This window comes from Rhynchophorus ferrugineus, unplaced genomic scaffold, assembly GCF_030347505.1.
Source record: "Rhynchophorus ferrugineus isolate W39M unplaced genomic scaffold, kcgeb_rfMv2 rfM10, whole genome shotgun sequence".
Taxonomy (NCBI): domain Eukaryota; kingdom Metazoa; phylum Arthropoda; class Insecta; order Coleoptera; family Curculionidae; genus Rhynchophorus; species Rhynchophorus ferrugineus.
The window spans coordinates 8,150,480-8,165,179 of NW_027472589.1; the positions used below are offsets into that span (position 1 = coordinate 8,150,480).

Genomic DNA, 14,700 nt, shown 5'->3' on the forward strand with positions numbered 1-14,700 from the left:
CGCACGTGTCTCTGTAAACTGCCTTTGTAATTGTAGCTCTTTCCGCAGTTGTCGCATTCGAATTTGCCGGATTTTTGTACCGGTCCTAAAACAAAAATTAATTAGTGTGCATCGCAATAATCGATTTAATGGATAATTAATAGTTCATTAATAAATAAATTCATTTTTTTTAAAATCGCTCCATAAAAGAAGGAAGACTATTGATATATAGCATTGTATTAGGTCCCATTTCAAGTTTAAACAAAATATTCGAGCTTAACTATTTATTTTATTTATTTTGAGCTCTTTTAGGTTATTAAATACAAGCCACACTAAGAGAATGCATTCAATAGTTGGTTAAAAATATTCTTGTATCTTACTCATCTTTTACCTCTCTTCAGAATAAATGAGCTTCATTGCATACCACCTCTCGATGCACGACCAATCGTTTTCTTTTAACACTATTAAAATACCTAAAGACCAAGTTTCTTCTTTTACCCTAATATTACACAATACAGATATCAGAAAATTGTAAATGTTACTGAATGAATGTAATACTTATAAAATGTTCTGCATTTGAAATCTTAGCAAAAGTTACCTACACTCAAGGGTCTAAGTTTGTCGCTACCATCGTGACAAAAAAATGCCGCTTACATCATAGTTTAGCCTACTAGTACTTATGGGGCTAAAAAAAAACAGAAATGGTGTATAGAAAAACGAAACCACCTTTCCCAATCATATTCCAAATATATGATTTACAAACATCAGGATTCATGAAACGAATGTTTTTCCACCGCAAAATGTATAAAATCATTTTCGGAGCTCTAATCAATTTTGAGAATTTCTATGTAAATATAAGCCGTCGAATGATGTTTGACATATATAAATTGGCGTAAAGAATTTGTTGAACTAACCCTTTTATAAAGGTAATAAACTCAAATTATTAGTATTTGAATTGCTATTAAAAGAAAGCGGGTAATGTTTTGTAATTATTCATTCAAACCTTCAAGGTCTTCAGTTACATGCACAATACACAAGAATCTCTGAAATCCATTTTGCAGGTGATGCTGAAGTTCCTGATTGTAAAGGAAGTGCTTGTCAAATGTTTACTTGTTATACAGACCTTTGAACTAATCTGGAATAAAAATTAATTAGTATACATCACAATAATCAATATGCTGAATAATCAATAGAATATATTGACATATTTAACATATGAGTCTATTAAAAATTAAATAAAAGAAATATCACTGAATGAAAAAATTACACATATTAGACGTCTCATTTCCATTTCGATGAATATTGCAGAACAACAAAATGTAAAACACATTCTGTTCATTTGGCTGATAAAAAACTCATATTTCACTGGAAGGCAGCGTCCTAGAATTGACTATAAAATATTAAGACCGGTCGTCTTGTTTAAATGTTAACAAATGATCCCAATCAAATAGGCATCAATCATCGAACACCCAACGACTAATAAAGCGCACAGCTGAAAAATGCAGACAAAGGCAAGGTAATAGAACGGAAATAAAAAGACCGATAACTAAAAAATACGTTTATTTAGGATTATTGAACAGGAGATGATGTTAACAGAGAGTCCCGTCCGTTTCTCTGAATATGTCATTGAAACGCCCAATTTTAACTTAACAATACAAACAGTCAATGAATAACAGCGGCCTAGCGGCACGGGATACGACAGCCCAGGCCAATAAAACGACGTTCTTAAACGTAACTTAAGATTAGTAAAAATTTTCTTGTCTCAAAAGATATCAGGACGACGCCATCGCCCTCGAAACATATATTTATAATTAAAAAAGATAATAAGATAAAATAAAAACTAGGGAATGATTTGCTCGTTAAATTTTTGTCATAACTTAACCAGAAAAAAATGATATAATATTAAAAAAAGGCCTTAAAACTAGATTAATTTTATGTTCCCATTACCCAAGTTGCTCATACACCACTAAAAAAAATTATAATATATATATAATTAAGATTATATTTATGGTGGACGGATATATTTATATATCTATATATAATTATCTATAATACGTACAAAATAAAAACGCGAAACCTAAACAAAGACCAATAATCCAATAGAAAATAAGACAACTAATATCTTAAACATAACAATATACAGGATAGCTCGAAAAATAAAGTGAGTCTCCCTGGAAACTATTAAAAAGCAAACAAACAAAAAAATATATATAGGAATGTTCTGAATCACCCTGTATAAAACGTAATAAAGCGATAAACGTAGAATACAATGAAAAGAGATTCTTTCGCTAGAATTAGATTAAAACTAAAATTGGAATGTTATTGTAATTTTTTTAAATATTATTTTGGGGAGGTTTTGGTTATTATTATTACAATGTGATAATAATAAAGTTCCGGAGATTGGTATGAAAATAGTGTCAGTGTGTATTCAGTCTTATTCACCAAGGAGCTGTCGTTAAGAGAATCGAATTATTTTAGAATAAAAGAATATGATATTTGGTTCGAAAGACCAATATATTCTTTGTTTGAAGATAATGGCAAAATTGTTACTAAATTATGTATATATGCACATATATGTTTACAGACCAACATTATCTTACTACCAATCGCTGTGGAGTCCTGTGGCTCAAACAGAACGGGGATCGAAGCCACTTAAAGCAGTATCGGTTGGAGCTTCGCGTCCGCGTGCTTCTTCGAGTTCAAATGGAACTTCAAGTAATCGAAACGTTTGCACTTGAAGTCGCATAGTGGACAGCAAAAGTTGGCCGCCTTACCGCACTCGTACTTCAGATGTCTGCGTATGTTGCCCTTGAACTTGTATTGTTTGTAACAGCGAACGCAACTGTACACTCCATTGTGGCAAATATAGTCGTCCATTGTCACCCCTACTAAAACATAAGCAAAGGAAAACCGTACAGACATATGTTAATGAAACCAATAGATCTGACCCATCACCACAAATCACATAGATTCGATTCATTAGTCTAAATGGAGAGAGAGAGAGAGGTTAGTCAAACATAAGGAAGAATCAACTACCGCCTGTTCATTGTAGTGGGAATAATGGTCCTAATATATACCCCAACACCAAATCACCAAATAGATTCAAAAAATAATTAAGACGCACGTTTTACTTCATATATTGTAATTGAAAAACAAGATTAACAAAATGAGAATAAACGAAACAAAACAATCAGAAAAAATACTTACCAGGCTTTAAAAAAATAATCAACAAAAACCTTAAAAAAGTGAACAAAAGTAGTTAGTATAACTTACCATATTGTTTATATAAACGATCAAACTATACTCATTTATTAAAAATACAAAAATAATTATAAAAACATAACATAAAAAACAAAACTGACAATTCTTCTGGCAACATATCAAAACTTGATTGAGGTTATCCAAGAGTCGATCTAGTCCAAGGTATCTACGTAAAAATCAAAAACCTTTCAAGCCAAATCACACAACATCGACCAAAATAAATGGCGATCGAATAATTACAATTTATAAAAGTAGAGAAACTTTTGTGATTATCCAATGTTCGATGCATTTTCAGTCATCTAAATAAGAATGAAGAAAGTTAGATTAAAAAGAAGCAATATGTGGGTAATATGACGATTCATATTGCTGAATGTTGGATATATTGGCGAACATTTATGTTACGAAACAACAATCACTTTGTAGATTATATATATATATATGAAAGTCCTTCGAAGATATTATGCGATTATTAACTAAAGTTTGACAATTAAATTTCGAATTTCACTACCACCAATTTGATAACATGTTCCTCAAAATCAAATGTAGATCCAAGATCCTTAAATGAAATAAGGGGCTAAAACTCCTGATAGAAAATGTTAGAAAAAAGTTCTACGTTAGTGTTAACGTTCAAAAGGAATTTTGTTCAGGGATTATCTTCAAAATGATAATGAACAATAAACTCAGTATATTTTTAGTAAAAATTTGTGAACTCAGAACAAAACATTGTTGTACGTGTATAAATAGATTTGAGTCGCAGCCATTGATAAAACTAGGAAATCAAAGTGCGTATTATTGCAATATCCAGTTTATTCAGCATAATTATCTCCATCTGACTTTTGGTTCTTCCAACACCTTCATAAGTCTATAACTGATTGAACTAAATAATGGATTGAAGTTGAGATAAATTATAATGAAAAATACTGCGATTTTTTCGATTACAAATCGACGTTTTCGTTCTCACTTCCAAAAAATTGCGATCCATTTCCTCGGATAATGAACGCTCCGTTTTCACCATCAAATCCCAAATGAAAACACTCATTAATTTAATAAAACTCAATTTATCAGTGTTCCGACTAGTTAAGATAAACTAATTATTACCCCTTTTCAATTTTAGTTTTCTGTCTACTGAAAACATAAAAGAAAAAAAATTGAAATAACCAAAATATACCAAAAAATTAACGATTTTTACAATTACATACAATATTATAGTAATTTTAACGCGTCTCCATCAACAAGAAGAATGGTAGAAAGCAACGATCCTGAGAAAATCCAAAGTAAGAAGATCCGACATCAGCTTCCCTAGTATAAGAAACAAAGAATGAACAACCAAAAGACCATAGTACTACCTCAAATATAACCACAATGGTTGGATAAGATTTAGCTTGATATATTTTCCATCTGTAAACATGGGATATCACTACATGACAAAAAGGAATCAAGGCATCAGCAAGCACTGGTTCAAAGATCACCAACTACTTCAGTTTTCCTATATTTACATTGGATACCCTAAAACAAAGTTATGTTAGAATATTTACCATCAAAATCAAATTAATTTTAGCAAAGAGAAACACAAAAACAGCATCCTGTATGATGATAGTACTTTATTAAATATAACTACTATAAAGTATTTAAACTACGTCTTACACAACTAAATAATGACAAAAAAAAACGCGCGAAATCATCTTCGACGCCAATATTACCGTATTCTCAAAAATAACGAATAACTTTTTTACAAAATAATGCACTTACTGAACTAACTTAAGCTATATATACATTAGATACAATTACAGGCAAAGTACATAGAAGGTATTTGCGTTTAAATCGACGAGAAAGAACTCTTTCGATTAACATGTCTTTGAAGATCTTATTTGTGATAAAATAATGTGTCATCTGTGACAGATCTGGAATCTTTGCTTTCTATACTTGATGAGAGATGTAACGAGCTCACGTACTTGTAACGACTCTGACACCTTCCGCACTGAAAGCGAATATCTGAAAAAACAACAATCGAAGTAAAAAATACCGATTCCCAATAAAATCATAACGGGCTAACATGAGTTAATCCATACCCGGTTAGTACTGTTGATAGATATTTTCCCAGTTGTTAGTTCTTTTACTGAAAGCGCACGTCCTGGTGTTCATGTGCTTCTGGAGGGCCTGCTTGTGCCAGAAGGACTTGCCGCAGTTCTGACACACAAACGATTTCTTCTTCCCGCACTCGTACTTTTGATGTAGCCACAAAGACCGCCTGTGCTTGTATTGCTTCTCGCATCCGGCACAAATGAATAGAAACACTAAAACAAAACTAAAAGTTAATAACAAGAATCAATGAGATCTCATAATGTCGATCTTATTAAACTAAAATCAAATGTGGGATAGCGAAGGCAGATAAATAAAACACAAGTCTGGAATAAAATAGTCTATTGACTGATTATTTATCAAATAAATAAAATTCATACAAAAAAACGGAGTATAATATTGAGAGGACTAAACATTATCCGACATGTTAGATTCACGAATGTTTTTCCAGTACAATTCAGTTAGGTCGAGTTTTGATTCAAGTATACAGATATAACACATCGAGCGTTTTTATAAACACAATGATAGTGCTAACTGACGGGAAATTAAACGTCGTTGGTGGTTTCAACAGAGAATTTGAGGCTGAAGACCAAAAAACGTAGTAGAAGGCCGAACATGTGATATTTAGATTTCAAACTCCGTTAGAGTGAAACCATATACAAGTAAAAATGGGATCCAGTTATTTTGAAACGTAAAAACATTCGGTAACATCGTCCAAAATCCAAGACATTCTACATGGATCTTTAGTTCTCAGACACTGGTATACCTAATTAGATATGTTGGCCATCAAAAAAATATCGATATTTCGATTTATATCGATATTATTCGAATATCGATATAAAAAATATCGATATTTTACAAAAATGATATCAATATTTTTGAGAAAAAATAAAAGTAGTGAAATATTAGCCTAAAATATTTTTTTAGTTCAAATAATTTAAAGACTAGTAGTTTAGTAGCGAGAGTAGTATTTACCTATATAATTAAATGCTAAAATTTATCATACTCAATTTATTTTGAAAAAATATGGAAAAATCTCGGCTAAAAAAAAATATCGATATATCGGCCAAAAAAAAATATCGACCAGAAATATGGATATTTTTTTTCAGAAAATATCGATATATCGATATTCTTTCTGCATCCCTATACCTAATTATCATTTGTTTCAAATGGATGACGAAAATCACCAAATATTGGCCAGATTAGTGGATAACTTTAAAATAATTAATTATTAATCTCATTCAGTACATATTGCCTGAAAAAATTAACCAAACTAATTTGTACTCCCAATATATGAAATATAACATATATTGTAACACAAAACCAATGAATAAAATAGAGATTACTAGTAGAATATTAATATGGAAACACTTTAGTCCTCTCTCAAAAATAATTAATATAATTAACAATAAATATATTAAAATAACAACGTGGAAAATTCTTAAAACCTAGTTTATTAACGGCGTAGTTATTGTAGCTACATGTAGCTATTAGCCTTCCAATAATATTAAGGATTGGTGTTTCGTATAGTTCAGCTGGACACCTTTTTCAACTTCGAATATATCCGGATAAAAATGTGATACTCCATATGCTTGATGAAGACGGCTTTAGAATAGAACTTCGTATCACATATATCGCAGACGTACGGTATCCGGTTCCCCATCAGAAAAGAGAATCCTGAAAAGTACTTGTCGGATCAACACTTGAAGCTCTGATATAGTCGTGTTATGTTGCTTGTCGATACATCTGTACAATATTTACACGATCACCAAATAACACACCGTTCAACGTTCGTCGATTGATAATATATATGTATTTTCTTTAATGCTCGTTAACAATTAAAATCTGAGAAAGTTACAGTTTTAACATTATATTACAAGCGTAATCACAAAAACTATAGATTAGTAAAATAAGACACGAAAAATTTAAATTAGTATTGAACATAGATGAATCTAAAAAAAAAAGGATACTTAAGTACCGACCCGTCCAAAAGCACATAACTTTTAACATCAAAAGAATGAAATTTATCACTGGATCATCAAACACGTGATCATCCCACTTCCTAAAATCGCCCAAACAAGAATTTTTCTGTCTTCAATATCACCAATAAGCTGAAGGAAATCACAGAACGATGACGTCAAAGACACAAATTGAGTGATTAACAGAAAACGTGGTTGAAATTATCGATGAAGTCTCTTGGGACATTTCTTCTGGTGTTCGATCAGTTGCTGCTTCGCCCAAAAGAATGTCTTACACATGTGACAATAAATCTGTTTCATCTGGCCACAGACGAAGTTTCTGTGATTGTTCAGTGATTGATTTCGTTTGAATTCCTTCCCGCATTCACAAGTGTATCTCCGCTTGTATTGTTTCATGACGTTGTTCGAATTCTTCTTGTTAATTGCTATAGAAGTCGAGTCATCCTCCAAAGGGTCCTTATTCAGCCTCTAAAACAAGACGACGTCAATTTCCTTGTAATAACACGCGAAAGACGTTAGATACCGTGTTGGAATCACCAGCCGTCTGTTCCGGTGCCTTCTTCGCCAACACAAACGATTTTCCTTTCATGTTCAATAGCTGTATTGGCACCAATCTCAACTCGAAATTTTTCTTTGGAGGACTCGTACTGTCACCGCCTAAAACAAAACATCATTCAGTTCAGAATTACAACAAAATATGATTTTCTTGTCGATAGAAACTATGTTAATTAACGAAAAATAAAAAATGATGTTATCTTAAATAATTTATTATTATTATTTTCCTTATAATGAAAAATAATATATTTGTACAACGGGTTCTCTACTAGTAATTAATCTCTAATAAATAGATAAAATAAAGCTACCATTTTTAATGAGTATGGAAGAGATTGCACGATTACTAAAAATAACATGGACACTACAATGAAACATGAATCAAAAAAAGTAATATATACATATATATATATATATATATATATATATATATATATATATATATATATATATTGAACACTCTCCGTACAATGAATTTAATTCGACTGAAGACCGAAGAACAATACCTGTCCGTTTATCTTTTTGCAGCAACTGTTTAACAAATGCCTTTTCAGCGACTGCTTTCTGGAGAACGATTGGTCGCACTTCTGACACTTGAAAGACGGCGGTATGCCACAGTCGTATTTTTTATGATTGCAAAGCGACGGCATGTGTTTGTATGACTTGCCGCATCGCTGACAAACGTATTTGTAAGCGCCCGTTTGCTCGTCATATATTACCTTCGACGAACCTAAAAGAAATAATGTTTCAATTTGCATAGAGGCGGTTCTCTCGACAACTACTCTTGTTAATTTATGTTCAGAATGTTCAATTCAAATGACTAGTCAGGTTGGTGAAGAAAACATTTTAATAATAACATGATGAGCATTTGAAACGAACGTTCAACCGAAAATTCCGATAACCACAAAACCGCACTCTATATTGAGGAACTTTGGTTGTATTTTATAGTCTAAAAAAATCCCAATTTGGCTTTTACTAAACCAAATTATTTTTCATTTTTGTAAGCAACACTGCTTTTATTTATAAAAGTATAATAATACCGTGGGTGCCATTTTGCTCATCATTATTATTATTTTATTCATTATTAATTCACACAAAATGCAAAATTCCACTGCAAATGGTCATGAAAAGTTCGTAATAACATGCCAGTTGAAATTCGATTCCGATCATTTAAAAACCCGACAAAAAACACTCAAAAATGTGCTGGATAAATTATGACTAAATGTCAAAATAATCCGTTTATTGCCATTAAACTTTCATTAGGCCCCTGATAAAAAATAATATTTTTCCAGTAAGATTAGTTTCAAAGAACCAGGTACATCATAACCAACAGAGAATATCCATAGTCAGTATCTAAATTTACTGGAACCAAAATGAAAATGAACATTGTTGCCAAAAAAAGCCAGCAATAATATGCAAAGTGACCCAGCATATTCAACAGACTTGGTCCCTTCTGACTAAAATGTATATAGACAGATATGCCTCCGAAATGTTTGAGGTCGCTATGATGTCAAAAAATGAGAAAAAAAACTGTCTAAAAGTCAATTTTAACCAATTTCTCACAATAAATACTTACAAATATATTAAAAATTATATTGTCAAAATTAGAATTAATTAATTATGTATGTACTTAATTAATCAATCCATATATCAGTTAGTAAACTTATATATCTGATTTCGGATTTTAATCATGTTTAGTTTAGTTACAACAAAAATAATGCTTAAATAGTACAAGAGTTCTCTATAAAGAGGGAGGAACTTTCTGTAAAGTAAAAAAGACCAAAATGTGTCAATGATTGTAGCATCATGAAAAAATAAGAAAGCAAACAATACCACAGAGCATAAAACATTTCTATTAAGCTAGTGTTTCTTTCTGCCTATTTTATCATGTATGTTATTCATGTGTCGTTTCAGATTCGATTTTTTCCTGAAAGTTTTTTCGCATAAATCACATTTCGTTAGCGTGTTCACCAAACAATGTTGCCGCAAGTGGCTTCTTAGCGACGCAACATTTTTATACGTATTCTGACACCGTGGACATGCTCTCGTACCTAGAACAAACAAATATTGGTTTATTTTAAAGAATTTGTTTAAGCAAATATAAGACTTCTCAAGGACTAGTGCATAAAATAACAGTATAATAAAAATAACTTTATGAGATTGAACACATTTCACTGTGTGTCATAAATAAATATTATATATTAATATACAAATATACTAATAATAAATAATAACTAATAATAATTCTTATATCATAAATGATGTGACTGAAACAAAAACTACCAGAAAGAAATAAACGTAACGCCGAGACAAACAATGCGAGGTGATGCAGACAAGTCATATTCAGCAGACTTAACCCCCAGCGAATACACCTGATTCCAATTAACACAATACGTTAGTCTTTCTTGTCATATACCAACAAATACCCAACACTATATATATAGTTAGTATAGTTTAATGCCTCTTGAGATTATTTAAGTTCTCTTATTAGAATTGACATTTGTTTTTTAACAAACAATAAAATCAGTTTTAAGTACAGTACCAGAGATGGTGTACTACCGTATTTAAAATAAAAATATGTATAGGGTCGATCACCTGTTGAATTATTATATGTTTGTAGACAAACAAAACTTACATTATGGGGTTCCATAAACCCAAATAAACTCAAACAACGTAAAAATACTGGCTGTCTGTTCCAGATTAAAAATAACACCACTGCTGAATTTTTACAATTCAAACATGGGTCAACCCTGGTTCCAATAGGATAACATTAAAGGCCATTTACTGCATAAACCGCAAAATAGTCGATCAGAGTCCTGTAACCTGTATCCTGTATCTGTTGAGCAGCCGCACAACTATTTATTAAGAGGATATGTGAAAAACCGGTATTATACCAACGACTGATACATATACTAAACTAGCGCCAAAAACAATCAATAGTCTGTAAATTAAATTAAGAGAATGATAGCTACTCTGCTTTCCATGAAGAATAAAAGCTATATATCTATTTAAAAGGCCTTAACATTTAATACACCTTTTTTAAATATCATAAGGTCAATTGAGCATTTAAATTATAACAATAATTAACTCCAGTTGAATATCAAAAGCTTATGGTTAGCGGTCGTCGATTTAGGTAATCAGTTTTAACGTGCAAAACTAAAAAACGAATGTTCTCAACCAAATAAATTTATTTCTATACAAGAGGCAGCATTATCACTCTTAATTTAAATTTAAAAAAATGCAAAACACAATTATTTTAGAACAAATATCCTATATAATTTAGAAATATTTGAAACTACAGTGTCTGGGACCAAAGATTTATGCATGAACACAATAAAAGAAATGTACCATAGGTTTGTTTAAAGCAAAAAATTAGATAACTTGTTTGAAATAAAGCATGACTGACCCAGTAAATTCGCTCATTCAGAAAAAAAATCATAACAGAGAAAGATTGAGCCAGAACAAACCAATTTAGTAGAAACAGATCTGCACATGGATACTTCAAATACATTATAGACAATAGGTGATATGTAAAATGAAGGATATACTGCTGGATAGACGATCACAAGAGAGTAACAGAATATTGCTACATTGTTTTATTAATTTACGTGTTGTAATTTCCAACAACCACTGAGCGGACACCACAGTGTTCACAGACACCAGCGTTGACCAGAATAGCACTTTCAGACAAAAATTCACAGCTTTAGGATAAGAATATAATTTAAAATCCTTTGTTGAAATACTGAATTTGGAGTATAAACGCAAAATTTCGTTTAAGACGTGACAATCAGAGCACAGTTAACGAACCAATTCAGACGCAAATTGCAACGGTTTAGACACCTTTCACACAATGGTGAAGATTGATGATGATGATGATTATACAAGATGATCATATTAACTGTGCTTAAAGTCCTCTAACAGTACAGTAAAACAATTTGAAGAATTGAGTTCTTATGCACTAAATTGAAGATTATGAATGGATGGTACAGTACTGTTTATTATTCGAACATAAAAAAAAGAAAAATTTTTGAACCTAACGAGTCTTACTCAAAACGAATATTCTCATCGGATCTCATTCTGTTAGCTATATATTTGACTGTCGCATTTTTTAATATGCAAGTTGAACTTGTGTCTCTTGAGGTCCGATTTTTTCTTGAAACTCCACTCGCAAAACTCGCATTTGAAGGACTTTTCCGCCAAACACTGTTGTCTCAAGTGACTTCGCAACGAAGCAGCATTTTTGTATCTCTTATTACATTGAGGGCACGTTTTTTGACCTAAAATCAAAAGATATCGACATAAAAATCGAGTGTTGAAACCGTCATTCGCTCCTACACCATGAATAGAATAGCTACACATTTAAAACATTGAATCGTAGTGTGTTTTCTCAAAGTAAGACCAATAAAGTTGTTATGTCGTACGAACGTATATTAAAATAAATGTTCAGATAACCATCACACACTAACAAGATAGGTTTTAGCTAGCGATGGAGGTATTTTCACACAATCACAACTACAGACTTCAGGAATATCCTTTTGGAAACCCTTCCTGGGAATCCCAGTTGGGTTAGCACCAAGGATATACGCCACGATGGTCTCATGTATCCAGCGTTCGTTCTGGTCAGCGTTGATGACTTTCGCTGTGTCTCCGCAATATTTCTTGATGCTGCCGTGACGCTGACAGTAAAACTGATGCTCGGCTTCAATGATATCAATGGCGTCCTTTGGATGGGTCCTCAAAGACTTCTTTTTGTTGATCACTTCCGCGTTCGGTTCCTCACTGGGTTTAAGATTGGTTACCGATCCCGTGAATACGTTCCTCTTCCTGTGACAGATTCGCTCCTTACAGACGTTCAAGTCACAGTCCAATATTACCACCCGATTTGGAGGGGTGTCGATGGAATCGAGGAACATAAAATCAATATCGGTGTAAGGATAACCGGTTAGGACCCAGCCGCGTTGGAGGCAATCTTCCTCCAGCACTCTTTTGTTAACGATCTGGCACAAAAGCTCGGAATGTAGACAGACTTTCTTCTTGCACTGTCTCAGTTTGGCTCCGAGTTCGTTTTCTGATATCCAGGCCTGGCATAGGATGTACGGAAAATCCACGTGGACCAAGCCCAATAGTTCGGTCAAAAGTTTGGCCTGAGTTTTACGACCGGATCCTCTTGGTCCAAGAATAACCACTCTTGGCGTGACTCTCTTCACGTGCTTGTGAATCTTTATTACGTCAGCACAGTCTTTAGCCAGAGACGGTAAATCCTTGTTTCCTGCGATTATTTCATGCAAAGATTTGTGGAACAGTTGCTTCAGGGCGAAAAGATTACGTCTGACCTCTGGCCAGTGTTCGGAGACGTTGCAGTACAACAAATCATCCAGTTTGGGTTGAAACTGTGGTACTATATGAAGCACGTGTGTGGGTAAAACGCCGTAAGTCAATAGACTTTTAGCTTCCTCTTCGGTGTTAACACAATCGGCTATGATCCAACCGGACGACATCACCGCTTGACTCCTCACTAAATACACTAGAGCCTTCCCCACGTAGTCCCCACTAACGTTTTTCATTTTATTCCGAAAAATATTGAGAATATCACTCGACGTTATAACCATCTGTTGGGTATACTTAGCAATTTCTTCGGCTAAATTGATCCTGTTGACTTTACCGCTACTGATCAATATCACGCGAGACACATCGCGACCCGCAGCGGCGTTCTGAAGAATCTGCTTCATGAAAAGGACGTGATCTTCAGGTTTTTGTATTACCAGCTCTCTAGCCACTTCATGGAACAGCTCGAGGATTCGATGTTTCTCCAAGTACGGTATGTGCCAGTTTGGGAAAGTAAGAGGGCGTTTTGTCGAATCGGACATTTAAAAATAATTATATTGTTGTCAAAAATGACAATGAATGAATTAGAATCGACATAACTGCCACGTGACTTCAATAAAAATCAAATAAAATTCTAATACATTTTTCAACGCACAATTAGCTTCCTGGGATGGAAAAATGGAAATAATCATTCAATAAATCAAAAATAAAGTTGCGCAAGTCCCTCAAAATATGTGAATGGACAAAAAAAGGATATCCTAGTAACATTATTTGTTTATTATTTCCAGCAATGATAAGGCCAACAAATACAAGAAAGTTGTTAACATCGCTTCTTTGAATTAGGAACACACCCGCAGAGCTCAGCAATAAACCACTTTACTGCTTATAGGTTTTCAAAACCTCCTCATAGATGCGCAAGATGCTTAATGATGGCATTTTGAATTACCTCTATTATTAGTAAGGATATTCTGATGGATAAATGAGGCGATCTCATAAACAGTGCTACCAAATTATAAAATATGACACAAGGCTCTAGCTGAAAATCACCTAAATATGTTACCTCTTAAATTAATGATCTGCAAACCTTTAGAAAAGGATTTTAGGCTTTGGTTAATTATGTGCATTTAATATAAATTATAGATTCGGTGATTTCAAATTATTGGTGTATATAACAACACTGAAACAACCTGTTTCAATTCAATAAAAATCTTTATTTTTAAGCTCGGTATGCATTCTGGTATAATGTTGTCGTAGAGTGGTCTTCCTGGAATAACTCTTCGAACAAACGGGACAAACCACCTTCTGCTTATCGCAATCTTTGCTTATATGCGAGCTAAGAGCGCAAGCGGTACGGTATGACTTCGAGCATCTCTCGCACTTGTAACCTTAAAAAATAAACTCGGTATTATCACTTACAAATCAAAACCATCATCGGTATACGATGAAAAAATAAACCCAGATTTTATAAACATTTTTACTCACCAATATGTGGTACCACCAATAAAAGAATTAAATAAATAAGTTA

The 14,700-nt window shown here is 32.9% G+C and overlaps 2 protein-coding genes across 3 annotated transcripts in view; both read right to left on the reverse strand.

The window, feature by feature from the left end:
- Positions 1–14,700, reverse strand: part of Lola (longitudinals lacking) — an 82,893-nt gene that overhangs the window by 11,741 nt on the left and 56,452 nt on the right. The gene's annotated exons all lie outside the window — the stretch shown is intronic.
- Positions 12,180–13,846, reverse strand: LOC143203711 (adenylate kinase 8). The gene has a single exon (XM_076415969.1). It carries the CDS (start codon positions 13,715–13,717, stop codon positions 12,305–12,307), a length of 1,413 nt encoding a protein of 470 aa, XP_076272084.1. The 5' UTR covers positions 13,718–13,846; the 3' UTR covers positions 12,180–12,304.